General features: G+C 48.5%; 1 protein-coding gene across 1 annotated transcript; it reads left to right on the top strand.

The window, feature by feature from the left end:
- Positions 1–580: 580 nt before the first annotated feature.
- HJURP (Holliday junction recognition protein) lies at positions 581–17,557 on the top strand. Its single transcript, XM_011980274.1, has 9 exons — positions 581–774; positions 1,237–1,303; positions 2,508–2,563; positions 5,255–5,351; positions 7,494–7,558; positions 9,138–9,230; positions 10,661–10,739; positions 12,726–14,311; positions 17,295–17,557. Exons 1-9 carry the CDS (start codon positions 679–681, stop codon positions 17,340–17,342), a joined length of 2,187 nt encoding a protein of 728 aa, XP_011835664.1. The 5' UTR covers positions 581–678; the 3' UTR covers positions 17,343–17,557.
- Positions 17,558–17,824: the final 267 nt, after the last annotated feature.

Genomic DNA, 17,824 nt, shown 5'->3' with positions numbered 1-17,824 from the left:
ATATGCAATCAGAAATACATGGGGAAAAAGGTGGGTTAATACAAGTATTTTCCTGGATTTTGTGATGTGTATGGCATTTGTCAGCATCTTTAAATGTGTCATTCGTTGAGACTTATTTTTTCTTTCTAGATGAATATTCGCTATCCTGCCTCCTTTTGGGTTGGTAATTTGGGGTTGTCTTTCTTAGGCCCCTGCCCTCGAAACCGCGCCGGGATCCCAGGCGGGCGAGTGAGGAAGGCGGCCCCCGCCCGGCGGCGACACCTAGAGCAAGTCACGCAGAAATCTCCAGGCCGTACTTATCTCCGGTGCACAGCGCGGGGGATGACACGCATCCCACCGGATCTCGCACAGCCCCGCTGATTAACAAGCACAGAGCCGTTGGAGCAACTTCCACCCACCTGGGCTACCGGAGACCCTCCCTCCCTTCCGCCGGACACGCTTCTTGGGGCGTGGCTGGAAACTCGGGCGTGGATTGGCCGGGAGGAGGGATGCAAATTTGTTTGAAAGGCCCAATCAGCGCCCGGCTTCTCCGCGCTGGCCAATAGAAAACCGAGAGGGAGGCAGGAAGGGCGAAGTCGCTTATTTGAGTGTGCGGCGCGCCGGGCCCTGCGGTCCGGGTCGCCGCTGGGGTAGCGGCTAAGTCTGCGGCTTGGTCCGATTCTGGGTCCGCTGCGCACCATGGAGAGCGAGGACGTGGAAGACGACCCGCTGCTGCAGAAACTCAGGGCCAGTCGCCGCCGCTTCCAGAGGCGCATGCAGCTGCTGATAGAGAAGGTGCGGCCCCCGCCGGTCCGCCAGGAGGGGAGGCCTGCGGGTCGGAGTGAGGCTGGGAGGGGACGTAGGACGGGAAGGGAAGGGGCTCTGAGGGCTCGGAGCGGGAGCTGGGGAAGCGAAACTGGGGCTTGGGTGCGGAGAGAAGGTGGAGGCGGAGCTGGGGGCTCCGGAGAGGGAAGGAGGAGGCAGCGCCGAAGGCTTCGGAGCGGGGACGGGGAGGAAAGACTGGGGTCTCCGGAGCGGGGAGTGGGGAAGCGGGACTGGGGCTCGGGTGCAGAGAGGAGGGTTTGGTGGGGCTGGGGGGCTCCTGAGTGGGACGAGAGAGGCGGGGTTGCGGACTCCGCTGCGGAGACCGCGTTTGGGGCGCCCCAGGCCAGATTAACGGCCTCTCGCGGGCTGGCGCCGCCTCCGCCCGGGTCTGAGGCCCCTGGGACCTGACAGGAAACCCCTCCTCCTCCACAGTACAACCAGCCCTTCGAGGACACCCCGGTGGTGCAAATGGCCACGCTGACCTACCAGACGCCACAGGGTAAGTGTCATCCTCCCCTTCTGAGTATTCGGGTGAAGAGTGCGAATGGAGTAGTTGAAATGCTGTCACTGCTGTTTTAGGAAGTAAACATTGTTCACCTAATAGGAACCAAAACATTGGTGCCCTTAAACCTGTAAATTACTTGGATTACTTATTAAAACAATTCCTGAAGGGACATAGGTGCCTCCTGGCTCGCACGCCTCCGGCTTGCCGGGTTGGCATCCCCGCTGGCCACCTCCACACCATGGCAGCTCGGGGCAGTTGCTTAGCTGGACTGGTCTCAGTGTCTTCATCTGTGAAATGGGAAGGATGCTGACAATAATGTCTCCTGGGCAGGGGTGTTGTAACAGTTACGTACAATCCCTGTGAAACTCTGGGAACAGTACCCACCCTCCACTGCCAATACTCTGACTATTGTTTGCCCTGTTTAACTTGGAGTAGTAATTGTCTTCCTTGAGGCTCCAAGTACTTGAATAGGGAGAAGGCATTCCGTTTAATAGTTAATGTAAACGGACTGAAATCTTGTGGATTCTTTTTGGTAAATAGCTGGTGACAGTTTGCACTGGCTGGGGTCAATTCCTCCCGTATAGCTTTATAACTAACTCAGTATCACTTAATGAAAACAAACCTCACAGCACGTTCTGTGTTGCATTAAACAGACGGGCACAAAAGGTTCACAAGATCTGCTCCTTGAATTAAAAGAAATCCTACCTTTCCGCCTTTATAACCAATCCAGGCGCATCTTGGGTGAAAAGTTTACATAGGCAGAAACTAAAATATTCCAGTGGCAGGTCTCTGTGTAACATGTAAATTGCCCTTAGAAAGCATTCATTCCGTATATGGGATGTAGAGATTGCCTGCGAAAAGTGCTTACTCCCTCTAAATAGTATATAGATTGTCCTCTCTTTATGTATTTTAAGGACAGTCGCTGTCACATATGTTCCTTGTTTTCATGTAACTCTTTGGGCTAGTGATGTAATTTGATGAGCCATTGCCTAGTAGGTAAGAGAGAGTTCCATCAATGACACATTTGCCTTAAAAACCTGAAACTTTACAAAGAGGAACAACAGCAGGGTATCAGAAGCCTGGCTTGGTTTTAATTTTGTACCTTTTTTTTGCCTGTCACTTTGGCTTCCAGTGAACACAGATTGAGCAGAAGTTCAGCGTTCAGGATTATGTCAATGGTCATTTTTCTTTTCTTCAGGATTGAGAATTTGGGGTGGAAGACTAATAAAGGAAAGAAACGAAGGAGAGATCCAGGTATTTAGTGTCAAATTTTATTGCCACATAACCTTGCTGTGGAGGAGCATTGATGTGAATAAAGGTGTGGGTGTGCCCAACCTCTGAGCTTATGCAGAGGCCACCACGGGGCACTTCTCACCTTGATTATACTCTTTTTCTGTTTTTAAGGATTTAGAAGCGTTTCTTCTGTAGCTTGTCAAGTGCAAGGAGGCACTGTGTAATGTTTGGCCTTTTTGGTCACCCTGTGTTTCCTGTGTCACAGGCTGAGGGGCTCTGATAACACACATGCAGAGGCTGGGCCAGCTGGGTAACCCTCCCCAAGGCCACATGCCAGCCCAGCGAGGGGCTCACAGAAAAGACCAAATCCAGTTCCTTCTAGGGAAGAAGAATGTCTCTCTTCCTGTTTTGAAAGGGGAGGAAGAGAGATGAGGGGAGGTGCGGCCTGGAGGATCACACATCTTTCCCTCTGCATTTGTCTACCTTCCGAAGACCCAGGTTTCCCTGCCTAGTTGTTCCGAGGGTGTTGCAGCTCTGAGACCCATTATTTTAGTGGAAGGTGCTGTTGGCCTTTCTACGGGGACATCCAGGAGCCCTTTTGCCACAGTGGCTTTTGCAAGGTTGTCTGGTATTCAATTAATCACTGCCTCTCAGATGCCACGTCGTTCCTCCCTGTGGTCACAGGTCAAGGAACCTGTACCCAAGAATGGAAACATCAAGGTCAAGGTGACATAGTATTAACAGCAAATTTGAAATCAAATCTTCTTGATTAATTATTCTAGTCATGGAAATGTTAAAAGTACATACAACTACATAAATGAGCTGATTTCTCTCTGCAAAGATGGTCACTAATGCTATTTTAGTACAATGTGATTCCCTATAATACACATCTTCATAAATGCATTTTTTTCTCCTTCACTTTTCCAGTTAATACATATGGCGAACTCTTCATCAACTATTGTATAATTATAAAATTATATAATTATTTTAAAAATCATGTTTTTTTAACTGCTCTCCTGTTGATAGGCAATTAGCTATTTGTGGCTTCCTTTATTAATAAATAAGGGTCAGCACACTTTTTCCACAAAGGGTCAGATGGTACATATTTTAGGCTTTGCTGGCTGTATGGTCTCTGCTGTAACTACTCAGCTCTGTGTTGCAGGGGGAAAGCAGCCGAAAATAATATGTAAATGAGTGTACGTGGCAGTGTTCCAATAAAACTTTATTTATAAAGCCTCTGTTAGATATGGTTTTCAAAGAAAATCCTGGTCCTTATTTCTTCCCAATACTGATATTTCCCCTTTTCAGTAAATTCTGAGAAGTGGGATTATTGGTTTAAAGGATATATACTCTTTGAATTATACATAATAGAGATGAGCACTCATCAGACCAGTGCTTATATGGTCCTGGTGGCAACAAGTTTTCATTTGAAGATTTATTTAAGATTTGTGTTTAAAATGTAGGAGGACCCCTACCCTGGGTCTCCAGAATCTTCAGACCCTTTCTTGGGATTAGGAAACTGGGCGTAGCCTGAGATTTCAGCTGGGACATATCTGACTTCACTGTAATTGCTGTTGGTGACAGTGCCCAGATCTGTTTTCACCTTTTCCCAGACGACTTGGTGCTCCTGCTGCCCTGGGTGCTGGGGGAGGCTGTGGGCCCTAGCAGGCCGGGCGTTGACCTGTGCTGGGTTGGTTATAACACAGTGCCTGGGCTCTCTTTGTAGCTACCAGAGCTACCAAGTAGTTTGGGGTTGTTGTAGATCGTCTGCTTCTCTGTGATTCTCAAACCAGATTCTGCCTCAGACACCACCACAAAACAACTCTGTGAACTCCATCTTACATGATGGTTTCACTGGAAGCAAAGGTTCTGATATTCCAGAAGTGGGCTTCAGTTACCCTGTAGTGCTCCTGGGTAGCCCCAAGTCCTCTGAACCCTCAGAGTTGACACCTGAGGACCATCCCTAATGGTATAGGCCTCACCACCTTCTCACACCCTGTTCTTATAAGGCTGGGTGGTTCCTAAAATATTAATATTTTAGCCAATCTGGTATCTTGAATGCTTGAATTTCACTGAGAACCCACCGATGCCATTCGCTGGGATTATTTGTGGGACGTGCTGTAGAGCAGGCTCTGGAGAGCTGAAGCAGGCCTGACCAGGAGTGTGGCCGCCCGACCAGCCCTGCCCACCAGGTGTGAGCTCCTGGTCGGGACAGCAGCTGCCTCTGTGCGTGAGGCTTGGGCTGAAACTGGCTCCTCCCCACCTTAAATACTCTAGCACATTCTTTAAAGATCACAGGAAGTCCCCTGGGGGCCACTCGACTATTTCTATGTTCTCACTGATGACCTCAGGACAATTTTGTTCGTTCCTATTTGTTTTTTGGTTTGCCCCAGACCCTGTCATCCCTGGGCCAGTGTTAGGAGGGGTGGGCTTATCTGCTTGTGCCTGGGCCCCTGACTTTCCCTGCTCCTTCCCTACCTTCCAAGTGGCTTTTTAAGTAGCAGCTCCCGGTGCAACGGAAGGGAGCCTCAGCTCCCTCCTGCGCTCTTGAGGCCTCTTATAAAGTGGACATACAGGGAGAAGAGAAGCCTTGTGGTAGGCTCTTGCTATCTCCTGTGTTAACGGAAGGATTGCAGGTTTATTACTTTACAGTGACTTTGAAATGTGCTGTCACTCAAACAACCATGTCTTTATTGGCGTCTGCACTTGGAGGACTCCCCCGTGAGGCCCGCGGACAGGACAGATGGCTCTGTGCAAGCTGCAGCCCGGGGTCCTGAGTTTTCCTCGCACCACACAGTCCTGGGAGCCGGTGAGTGTCGCCTTCGTCAGAGAACTGAGGTCGGGGGACCAGGCCTGATGCGCCTGTTACAACAGCTGAAAGCCTGGATTCCTCATTAATAAAGTTTTTATTTTTTCTAAGGTACATCTTAAAAACTAAAATATGTTCAAGTACACTGTTGATTCCTCTGACTCTGCCTTCCCCACAGTTACATCCAGTGCCTGACATATGAATGGTACTCAGGTGTTTCTTGAGTAAATAAACGTGCCCCTCCATGTGAAAAGTTAATATGCAGATTTAATAAGTTAAGATTTGCCCCTACAAGGTGGTGTTGTGAACTCTCACTTCTATAGGGAAACTTCCCACCTCATCCTCCTAGGAGGCTCCTTCCTTTTCCCCAGGCCAGTCTCACTCCCCAACCCCATCCTGTCCTCTTTTCTCAGGAATCTGTCCCTCACCCCTTCCTTCTGTCTTTAGTCTCTGTCCCCTGGATCCATCCATTGGTATTTAGATGCGCCCAGCCTCACCTTAGACACATCAGACCCTTCGTGGCTCTCCCCTGTCCTGGGCCCCTTCCTTGCCACCTCCCTTTGCCCAGTTCCATTTACAACCAGAGTCAAATAACCTGCTCCATTTGCTGTCATGGATTCCCTACCCCACCAACCCTATGCGTTCCTCCTCTGCCGATTCCATCCTGGCTCCATCTCTAAAGCCCAACTCTGGGTGAGGTTTCTCGCAACCCTGTTGCTAAATCCTGTTGGCATTCTTTGGGTTTTATTATTTGGGTTTTGCCCTCTCCATAGCATTTAAACCTTCTGGAAGTTCTGGCCTGGGCCTCTGTGGCCCCCTGCTCCTTGGCCCCATGCTCCTCCTGACTATAACCTCCAGCCAGACCTCAACTGGAGGCGTTTTACTGCCTAGCAGCCCCTCTGCTTCAATACTTCATGTCCAGACTTGGCACAGCTGAGGCTCAGCCGGACAGACCGGCTCCCCATCTTCTGCTCTGTGCCTCACTACAGGCCCCTACTGTCTTCCCTCTAGTGTGAGCCAGAAACCCAGGGTCCTCTTCATCTCAGCCTCTGCCTCATTCCTCATGGCCAAGGCATCCCTGTCCTGTGCCTTGTGCTTCGTTAGCTCTCATGTCCCCTGTTAGCTCTCATGTCCCCGCTGAGCACCAGCCCCCATCTCCACCCGGGCTCCCTCTGCCCCACTGACGCACCTGTGAACGTGGTCAGGCCGCTTCTCTGGTGGAACACATGGCTTTGCGTTGCTTTTGGGGTAAAAGGCCAGAACCCAGAATGGGGCCTGAGGGCCTGCCTGAACACATGGCCTCCTCACTGCCCCCGGATAAACAGACCCCCAGTCTTATCTAAGCTCTTTAAACCTGGGTTCCTTTGCTGAAACAGTTTTGTCACTAGCCTTTAAACACCTGGACACTGGCCTTCTGCAGCCTCTGTCCACTCTGCCCAGCCCCTTCCCTGGCACCTTGCCTGCACCTACAGTTAGTGATGGGTGTTGAGTCACTAAAAGGAAGCTGGTGGTCTTTTAGAGTAGAATTGGAAAGCTCTTCATGAGGATATTTACCTGTGGTGCTATGTGTTTACTGCTATTAATCCAGATTTTAACTCTAAATCCTTAGATCCATGAATTTCCCTGACTGCTTGACATCACAGGAAATAGTTATTTGACAGCTGTACTGCCCAGTATGGCACCCACCAGCCCTCTCTGAATGATATTTAAATTAGTTGAAAGTTAAATAAAATTTAAAATCCATTTCCTCCACCTTACTGGCCACATCCCAGCTGGAGTAGCCCCATGTGGCTAGTGGCTGGTCTAGGACAGCACACACCATTTTCCATGGTCACTGGAAGTTCTGTTGAGCGGTGCTGGGCTTGAATGTCTCAACTTCCAGGCTCAGAGGCCATGGAAAGCTGGAGGTGGTGCAGAATCTGCTTTTCCTCACTCCATGGCCCCAGGCAGATTCTCATTCTAAGGGGTTCTCTGGGTTACTAAGAACCACGGGCAGCCGTAGATGGCTCCAATGGGTGCACCCTTGAAACAATGGGGGTTTTTACTGTAGAAATTACTCGAAGTGATGCCAAAACCATCCTTGAGAGGAAAATGCACTCTTTCCTGAAAATCCTGATTGAGATTTACTTGTTTGACTTTTAGATTCAAAAAGCGGAGATATCAATGCCACGTCAGACCAGGAAGAGTCAGTTGCTTGGGCCTTAGCAGTAAGTACTGCTTTTACTAATGAATGGACAGAGGGGGCGCTTGGAGGCTCAGGGGTGGATCCAGCAAAGCCCTTGTGGCCTGCGGCGGGCAGCATTGCCTGCAGCCTTCTGGAAGTCCTCTCCTGAGGCTGGCTTTTGTTACTTCCAAGTCTCAGGTTTCCTCATGTCCGGATTCCCTTCAGCGATAAGGTCCTCCTCTCAGTCTAGCACTTGGCAGCCAGTTCTACCCATAGTGCAAGCCTGATTCATGATGATTTTCACTCTGCAGATAAAGCTGTCAGTGTGGTTGGCAGGGCGCCATTTGCTTGGATGAGCACACGACAGGGAAGTTGGGCTCTTGGTCAGTCTCCCCCACAGGGGCAGGGTCAAAAGAGAGGTGTTCTAGAAAGTATTTCCAGGTCTGCCGTCAAATGCCTCAAGTCACAAGGTCGCCTCATTGGGCAGTTGTCACGTAAACAGTGTCATTTATATGTCTGTTTCCCAGAATGCCCCGAGGTCACAGAAACCACCCGTTTTCTTACAGGATGTGCATCTTATCCTCCTTGGTTGGGATAGATGAGAATTTACACAGAGCTTAACCGACTCTAGCGTCTTTCCTGGCCCCCGTGTCACACCCTGTCTCCTGCTAGAATAGCTGGTGCATGGTTTTCCTCTAAAATTGCTGCTTTTGTGCAAAGGGTTTCCCACGCACCCATGTGTAACTTTCAGTAACTAAGAAAAAGGAGGCAGTGGTCCTGGGGAAGAAAGTGGGTGCTCACTGAGAGACTGTGTAGGGATTGGCAGCAGAGGGGAAGGGGGTGGTGCCAAGAGTCAAGAACCAAAGTGCCAGTGCCATGCAGCAGAGGATGGAGGGTGACGCCCTCTATTTCCAGTGTCTGGCAGGGGAGGGGTAGGAGAGCCTCCTGAGCTGGAGCCCTGAATTTCTGTTTTTTGCTTTTGGTTTTTTTGAGATGGAGTCTCACTCTGTCACCCAGGCTGGAGTACAGTGGAGCGATCTCAGCTCACTGCAACCTCTACCTCCTGGGTTCAAGCGATTCTCCTGCCTCAGCCTCCCAAATAGCTGGGACTACAGGCACCTGCCACCGTGCCCAGCTAATTTTTGTATTTTAGTAGAGACAGTTTCATGTTGGCCAGTCTGGTCTCGAACTCCTGGCCTCAAGTGATCCACCTGCCTCAGCCTCCTAAAGTGCTGGGATTGCAGGCGTGACCCACCACACCCAGCCAGGAGCACTGAATTTTTTATAAACTTACCAGTTTGAGGTTATTACCAGTAGTTGAGTCCCGAACTCACCTATGAATATTCAGATGATTTTGTTTTCTGGTCTAGAAATGCTGTCATAAACTTCTCTAGACATGGTTTTTATTTTATTCTTGTTTTGTCTTTTCACATTCTTTTGGGTTATTAACACAGCAAGAGGTGAAAAAGTGACTTGGAATAACATCATGGAGGCAAAAGTGACTTTGAGTAGCATCATGTAAAGATTTGTACATTAGTGAACTTTGCCAGTTGGTTCCAGAATACAAAATGTCAGGTGCACTCAGAAGCTCTTAAAAATTCTGACTTCTCTTTTTTGATCAGCCTGCAGTGCCTCAAAGCCCTTTGAAAAATGAGTTAAGAAGGAAATACTTGACGCAAGTGGATATACTCCTACAAAGTGCAGAGTATTTTGAGGTAATCTGTTTCCCAGTATTTGTTTTTACATAATTAGATCATAAACACATTGAGGTGTGATGTTTTTACGCTTTTTGTTACTTTCTGCAGAACCCGTAAAGAGCATTTGAAGTAATGATTTCCAAATTGTTTATTCACATGCTGACATACTTGCTCTTCTTGAATAAACACTCTAGGATCCCCAGGGCAGCACCATCAGGAAGGTGGGAACCCTGGCAGAGGCGCTCTGCCCACTAGTCTGGGACAGCTCACAGAAAAATCTAGTGGGGCAGCTGGGCACAGTGGCTCACGTCTGTAATCCCAGCACTCTGGGAGGCCAAGGCAGGTGGGTCACTTGAGGTCAGGAGGTTTCACCAACATGGTGAAACCTCATCTCTACTAAAAATAGAAAAATTAGCTGGGTGTGGTGGCGGGCGCTTTTAATCCCAGCTACTCGGGAGGCTGGGACAGGAGAATCGCTTGAACCCAGGAGGCGGAGGTTGCAGTGAGCTGAGATTGCGCCACTGTGCTCCAGCCAGGGTGATAGAGCAAGACTCTGTCTCAAAAAAAAAAAAAAAAAAAAAACTAGTGGGGCCACACATGAGACTCTTAAGAGCAGCCCCAACCTCTGGACCAGGATTTGAAGCTGCACAGTTAGGGAAGCAGTAGTCCCCACATTCCCTGGTGTGATCAGGCTAGGATCAGCTGCAAGGTGAGGTGGCTGACCCTTGGCACCTGTCCCGCCTGCTGAGAGGTCATGTTGGGGGGAGGATGTGATGGTTTGAGAGGTGGGCACGCTCACCTGCCAACCCCTCTCTTAAAGTCAGTGCCTTCTGCCATAGAATAAGTGACATTGCAACACCAGATACCTAGAAAGTACACATTGCAGAATAAAAATTCATCTCCAAAAAAAGGCAGCAATCTCACAGGGGTGTATGTGTTTTCTTACTGTGCTCCTGACCAGTGGAAAGCCTGTATTTGGAACCATCGACTTAGTGGATGTACCTGAAATGCTTTTTCCTTTAACCCAAGGCAGCAAGTGGTACCCTCGTAGTTGCTGTGTTGATCCAGGGAACAGATTAGGGTTAGGAACGAATGGATCTATCGGGTCTTCTTTGTCCACCATCCATCTGACCCCTAGGTGTTCTTGCGGTCCGAGTATAATGGTAGACCAAGAAAGCTACCAGCGCCCCTGGGATAAGAAGTTACTAGCAGATGAGTGATGACTGTGGCTGGAAGCTGTCCTGGAGACCACATCAAGTGTCCAGATCTTAGTAGGACACTTTTTCTTACCACTGCCCGAAGCCTAGCTGGCCACTGTCACCACATTCACACGCTCGTCGGCGCGGCTGTATTAAGATGCACAGTCCCCGTTGTCGGGAGAACCCAGCTCCTTGCACCCAGTTGACACCTGGCAACTTTTTTCTTGTAACCACTGGCTCTGATTTCAGTATGCAGGTGACAGAGCTGGAAAGGATGCACATGTGACTCCACCGCCTTCACTGGCCTCGCCTGCCATGCCTGCCCCTGGTGAGTGCGACACAGAAACTCTATGAACCGTGCATGTCTCCTTCACTTTCATTGGAGCTGTGTGGCCCCTCAGAGCTGCTCACGCTGGCCACGCCATCATTTCCTGGCGTGTTTCATCAACATAAATTGTTAGAGATACACTTGCATTTCACTGGAAGATAAGATGTTTTGAAATAAGCTGTTTTCTCCTCTGCGCGTCTGCTCTTTATTCCAATGTACTAGTTTGAAAAGTTTTGCATCTCCAGAAGCACAGGACTAGTGCAGTGAACATGCTTCACCTGTTTCACAATTAACACGTTGTCGTATTTGCTTTATCACCCCCAACACGTGTACACACACAGTGTGTATCTATTGCATTTGTGTATGCGTTTATCCCTAAATGCCTCACACATACCTCCAAACGTCAGGTCATTCTCCTTTATGACTATGGTACCCTTAACACATGCCAGAAATTGAACATTGATGCAGTACAGTTTTACCCATTGTGCCGATGATGGCCTTTGCAGCCTTTCTGGTTTGCCTGACCGTTTCCAGACCCATTCAGGCTGGTACCACTGTTGCGTTTAGTCTCCCTCCATCAAGAGTAGCTCCTTGACCTTTTCTCCCTCGTGGCCACCTTTCATATTATAGCCTTTCTTGAATAGCCCAGGCCAGTAGTTTTGCAGAATGTCCCTGAATTTGGACCTGATTGCTTCCTCATGGTTAGGTTCATGTTAAACATATTTGGCAAAATTACTACAGGGATGACTTGTCCTGAGAACATTTGGTCAGTCTGTCCCATTCTTGGTGACTTTTGAGGCTGGTCATTGAGTTCAGGTAAGACCTTAATTCAATGTTTCTCATTGCGACAGGCCCTTTTTCCTTGGAGTCATCTGTGTGATTCTTTGAGATCTCCTAGGAACCTTTTCTCTAAAAACTTCTCACCCAGTGACTTAGAAGCCAGCAATGTGGATTGCCTGGGTGGACGTCCCCGCCCAGGTTGTTTCTGTCTCTGCTGTTCCTTGGCACACGTCAGTTGGCATTCTGTTGAAAAGAGCTATCTCCCCTCTGGTCCTTTTTTTTTTTTTTTTTGCTTCCTGTAGTGCCCTCTCATGCTTTGATTTATTTTTACTTTTTAGGATCAGGAATTCATCGAGTCTTCTTGTTCTTTGATTCCCACGTTATAATCCATTGCCAGTATTCAATCGGACACTCAAGTGGTCCCAGATTTAGCTGTCAGGGAGCCCCTTTCAGTCTGGCTTTTGTGTCGTGTGGTGCAACCCCATGATTTTTTGAGCATTTTTTCACCCCTGCCCTGACGCCGTATTTTCCTCTCCCTGTTCTCACCAGCCACAATGACTTAACACTCGCTCATCTGGTCAATCGTGCAGCACAAAATAACTCTAGCATTGTGGCACCTGCTACCACTCTTCACAACCATGTACTAAGTAAGCTTCAACATTTCCAAGCAGCTCTTTTTATTCCTAGACAATATCTCTTTAAGAGGCAGACATTCAGCATATTTGGACTCTTTTTTCTCTTTCAGTTGTCAATTTAACATACAAATTTTCTTTTTCTGTTTGTGTTCAATTTTATGGTTTTTCCCCATCATTGTTGGTTACATATAGGAAACATTTAACATGATGCAAAAGTCAAAGCTATATGAAGATGTTTGTTTAGAAGTCTTACGCCCCTTCCCATCCCTGTAGGTAAACGGCGTTGTCATTTTTCAGTTTCTAATTAGCTTCTGCAAAGGCATCCATCTTCTAAACAGCCTAGAAGGAAAGGAAGACACCTTTGGGAAATGTACGGTGGAGAGTAGAAATCAAATTTTGATAGCAAAAAATATCTCTGAGAAGAGTCTACTCCTACACATTTGTGGTGTTTTTGTTTTTGCTATTGCTTAAAAAAACATAGTCCTGATCCAATCTTAAGTTCTGTCATCTGTGCACATGGATGGTTTAGAATGGTAACACACCTTTACTTTATGTGTATCTTTTCTCCCAGGATACTACAGTCGTGTCTCCGGAAAGAGTCCTGGTGACCCAGCAAAACCAGCTTCATCTCTCAGAGAATGGGATCCTTCACATCCTTCCTCCACAGACATGGCCTTAGTACCTAGAAATGACAGCCTTTTCCTGCAAGAGACCAGTAGCAGCAGCTTCTTAAGCAGCCAGCACTTTGAAGACGATGACATTTGCAACGTGACCATCAGTGACCTGTACGCAGGGATGCTGCACTCCATGAGCCGCCTGTTGAGCACAAAGCCATCAAGCATCATCTCCACCAAAACGTTCATCATGCAAAACTGGAACTCCAGGAGGAGGCACAGAGGTAAGAGCAGGATGAACAAAACGTATTGCAAAGGAGCCAGACATTCTCAGAGGAGCTCCAAGGAGAACTTTGTACCCTGCTGTGAGCCTGTGAAAGACACAGGAGCAATCAGAGATTGCAAGAACGTATTAGATGTTCCTTGCCATACGACAGGTTTAAAATTGGAAAAAGCTTTTCTTGAAGTCAACAAACCCCAAATCCATAAGTTAGATCCAAGTTGGAAGGAGCTGAAAGTGACACCCTCGAAGTATTCTTCCTTGATTTATTTCAACTCCAGTGCAACGTATAATCTTGATCAGGAAGATAGATTTAGGACATTAAAATGGTTAATTTCTCCTGTAAAAGTAGTTTCCAGACGAAGAATACAACAGGGCCATAGAGAGAACCGTCAGAGGGAGATTGAAACGCGATTTGATCAGCTTCATCGGGAATATTGCTTGAGTCCCAGGAACCAGCCTCCCCAGATGGGCCTCCCAGACTCCTGGGCCATGAACGTGTACAAAGGGGGTCCTGCGAGTCCTGGTGGCCTTCAGGGCTTAGAAACCTGCAAGCTGAGTTTACCTTCCAGCAAAGCAAAAGCAAGAAGTTTAAGCGAGGCTTTTGAAAACCTGGCCAAAGGATCTCTGAAAGCGGGTAGGTGCCTGCCCAAGAGCAATTCTTCTTCACTTCCAAAGGCCAACCCCACACACAGCCCAGCTCGCCTGCAACAGACCTCTGATCTTCACGTTCAAGGGAACAGTTCTGGAATATTTAGAAAGTCAGTGTCACCCATCAAAACTCTTTCAGGCCCAGATAAAGAAGTGCTAGGCCACAGAAGGAATCGTTATGATGAAATTAAAGAAGAATTTGACAAGCTTCATCAAAAGTACTGCCTCAGATCTCCTGAGCAGATGAAGGCGCCTTCATGTATTGAAGTGTCTACAGGTAAAGCAAGTTTGGAAGTTCGGTATCAAACAGAAGGCTTCTTAGGAAAATTAAATCCAGACCCTCACTTCCAGGGTTTCCAGAAGTTGCCATCATCACCCCTGGGGTGCAGAAAAAGTCTACTGGACTCAACTGCAATTGAGGCTCATTCATCTACATGTGTTGCTCGTGCCACCAAGAGGGACCATCATTTCCCTGCAAAAAGACCCAGGCTGTCAGACCCCCAGGACTCCGGATGTCAGGCCAGTTCCCAGGGTGCCTCAGATGGGGTAGTCAACATCGTAAGACCGGGAGACCAGGGCAGCTCTTCACAGCCCAACTCAGAAGAGAGGAAGGTGCGTTTCTGTTGGTTGAACGTGGGTGTTTTATGTGAGTGACTACTCTTTGGACAGAGGGTTTTTATGGTAGGAACCTTTGTGCCACTTTTAGTGAATCTCAACCGAATTCTTACATTCGTGATCATTTTCCGAGCATTCTCCCAAATGCTTTTCCTTCCTGTAAAATCTTCTATATCAAGAACATGTTCCTGTGTAAGATGCATCGAGGTTGAGCAGAAGATGCTCTTGCAGAAGTTTCACACGCTTTCCATTAGAATGCATTCAGAGGTGGTTTTCTACAAATCCTCACTTACTACACTTTGTTCATCTTTGTCGAACGTTGATTTCTAACCTCTTCATCTGACACTCAGAAAATAGCGTTGTAAGGCAAAAGTGTTCTAAAGCAAATGACTTCCTGTCTATTTCGGGATTCCTGGTAGGGACAGAGCACGAGTGGCCTGGGAGAGCCATGAGTATAGCATTCTCACAGGTGTGAGCGGTGCCCTGCAGATCGTCTCAGTGCTCGGTGTGAAAACCTCTGCACCTTGCTCTGCAGCTTCGTTTGTGCGAATCACGTCAGCTAGAGTTGGAGTCTGCTTGTGCCCTTTTCTCGAGCGACAGTGTGGTGGGGTAGGTCAGTGTGAGTGGGTCCCTTTGTTGGCATTAAGGCCTGGATTCCCCAGCACAGCTTGTCTGTGTGTCCACAGCCAGGATCTGGAGGATGCGACTTTTGAAGCTCAGTGCCACAGCTCACCCACAGGTGGACAGGACTTGACTGTGGGTTTGATTTGGCCAGTTCCTTTGGGTTTTATGTGTTTGTGGTTCCAGCAGATGAGGCTGTGTCCAGTATCCTCTTCCCTTGTGCCCTACCCTGGCGATGTGCCTCTTTGAGGTCATTTGCGTGGACGCTGCCTGCCATAAATGTCCCATTTTCTGTTTCTCCCACCTGGGCCCGCCTGGCCTGTGAGCCCTTCTCAGCTGCTGGCTCCTGCCATCCGTCCAGCTCAGAACCAAGGTGTGGTATGCCTTGTTCCTTCTGTGGCGCCTGCCTTCACAGCCTGCAGTCCGGCCTCTGCATGGCAGAGACCACACTCTCAGACCACCAGCGGCCTCCTGTGACTTGAGCCGCCTGACGCCTTTCTCACTGTGACTCTGTCTTCCCAATGCCCTTGGACTGCTGCAGGGCCACCCGCTCCAGGGTCTGCCGTGGGACAGCCCTTCCCTTCCAGGGAACTTTCACTGGCATTCTCCCGCTACTACCTGGTTCTTTGCTATTGCATCCCCAGACGTCCTCCCCAGACTCCGCCCACCGCTCAGCTGCCTGCTCCGTGCAGGTGACCCCCACCCTCCCAGCACATGGTGGGTGCTGCAGTGAGGAGCTGTCTGGACACGGGCCAGTCTCGTAGGTTAGCAGCTCAGGCTCCTTGGCTCAGTTCTAGAAGCTCCCAGGTTTTGTTGGGTGTTTTGGTTTTCAAAGTTATTTTCGTGTATAAAGTCATACTGTGTGAACTAACCAGGAGCAGATGAAACAAGCCATCTGTTGTCATCTGTCTTCCCAGTTGAGGATGGACATTCATATGTGTTCAGGTGATGGGAAGGGTTTTTCTCTGCAGGGCCCGGCTAGGGTCAGGGGGCACTGTGTGGGCAGGGCCCGCGGAGCTCCTCCCCTGGCAGTGCCTGGCTAACAGCAGAGTCTTTCCCTCGGGTCTTGGTCTCCAACTGTGTGCCTGATGCCCCATTCCTGTGCCCACATGGCTTTTTCAGAACAAACCACCGGCTGGGTGGCTTTGAGCCCCAGTTAGTGAAGCCTTCGAGAATCTCAGCCGCATCTTCATGGCAGACACTTCGTGGAGGCTGCTTTGAGAGCGAAGCTTATGCGTTCTGTTTAACAGATGACCTCTCAAGAGTCTCTTTCTCAGTTGAAAGGGGAGCATTTCACCAAAAACAACTCTCCGGCCCAGAGAGTGATCCGAGGTTTCTCCTGCCTCCCGCACATCAGAGCTCCTCTGCTCTGCTCGCCCTGCTTATCTAAACCTAACTGTGTTTTCTCAGGTAGTGCCCCAGCTCTTCCTTTTACCATCATCCTGCCCCTGGGATTCTGTCTCGTGCCTTTTCCCACCTTGTTCTGTGATCTGCTGGCACCGTGCCAGTCGCCTGCAGACCCCTTTCCATGTGTGACATCCTGCCCCAGTGCTCCGTGCAGAGGCTCCTGTCTTGTTTTTTCACCTGCTCAGCCTAAAGGGCTTTCTTCTGGCCCAGCCACACAGGAGGGACCTTGGCCCTGTGGAGAATGGTGTGAGGCTGCATTATTGTGGGGCTGGGGAGTAGACCATCCTGAGGACTTGACCCTTGGTGGCCCAGCAGGGTGCTCCCAGCTGCCCTGGAATTTGACAGCAAGTCAAATCATGAGCACCCCAGGTTTTGTTTTAAACCACAGTATAAACATGTTTAACTGGTTTCCTATGTTTTTCTGCTTTTCTGCTTAAATGATAAATTTCTTGAGGAAAGAGACCAAATCTTCATGAGCTACAACTACATATGGAGTTTTCATGCCTAACGTCTCAGTGCTCTCTGTGTGCCAGGTCATGCTGAACCATTTTTACGCCTTATCTTCTTTAATCCCCACCAGAACCCCTTAATTAGATCGATTCTGTCCAATAGGCAGGCTGTCTCTCCTTTTAATAGATACGGAAAAGTAGCTTAAATCTTAGAACTCCTAAATTCACTCGCGCAGCGGCGCTAGCTGGGCCAGGGTGTGGGAGGTGGACTTCCCCACCAGCTTGTGCTGCCTGGGGGAGTGTGGGGGGCGGCGTGGGGGGGTCGCCATTATATTTTTGTTGTTTCTTTAACATAATTTACTTATTTAACGTAATTTTCTGTAAGTATTTTTATACATGCAATGGAATAAGTGGAAAACAGTTAACCTTTTAGTGGCTGGCGTTGGGAATTCTACTAGAATTTTGCTAACATCAGTTTCTTTGTCTTTTTTTTTTTTCCCTAGAGGAAAGAACATGTCTTACAGGATGGAAGAGAAGTGATTTTGTGCTAGAAAAATCAAAACTAGAAGTGTGCAGCTAGGTAATTTTGAGTGTTATTTCTCTTCCCACTTGCTCTCTGTTTGTATTTTTGTTTTTAATTCTTGAGACTGTGAGGACTTGGTTGACTTCTCTGCCCTTAAAGCAAATATTAGTGAAATTGGCTCCATCAGAGATGACCCTCAAATTCTTGGTGTAGAAATTATGTGAATAAAGTTGCTCAGTTAGAATTCTTAGGGTTCTCTTTGATAGGCCTGTTTTGCTAATGTGTGTGTTTTTGGGGGGTTTTGTTTGTTTGCTTGTTTTTGAGACAGTCTGTCGCCCAGGCTGCAGTACAGTGGCGCGATCTCAGCTCACTGCAACCTCCGCCGCCTCGGTTCAAGCGATTCTTCTGTGTCAGCCTCCCAAGTAGCTGGAATTACAGGCGCACACCACCACGCCTAGCTAATTTTTGTAGTTTCAGTAGAGACATAGTTTCACCATATTGGCCAGGCTG

This window comes from Mandrillus leucophaeus, unplaced genomic scaffold, assembly GCF_000951045.1.
Source record: "Mandrillus leucophaeus isolate KB7577 unplaced genomic scaffold, Mleu.le_1.0 Scaffold21, whole genome shotgun sequence".
Lineage (NCBI taxonomy): Eukaryota > Metazoa > Chordata > Mammalia > Primates > Cercopithecidae > Mandrillus > Mandrillus leucophaeus.
Note: the sequence above shows the minus strand (reverse complement) of the source record. Positions and strands in the feature narration are given on the sequence as shown.

Bases quoted from the DNA above. Each gene is read 5' to 3' on its own strand.
- HJURP (XM_011980274.1), top strand. From the start codon at position 679: ATGGAGAGCGAGGACGTGGAAGACGACCCGCTGCTGCAGAAACTCAGG. The intron at 7,559-9,137 runs GTAAGTACTGCT...TTTTTTGATCAG, and splicing joins CAGTTGCTTGGGCCTTAGCA to CCTGCAGTGCCTCAAAGCCC. The intron at 14,312-17,294 runs GTGCGTTTCTGT...TTTTTTCCCTAG, and splicing joins CCAACTCAGAAGAGAGGAAG to AGGAAAGAACATGTCTTACA.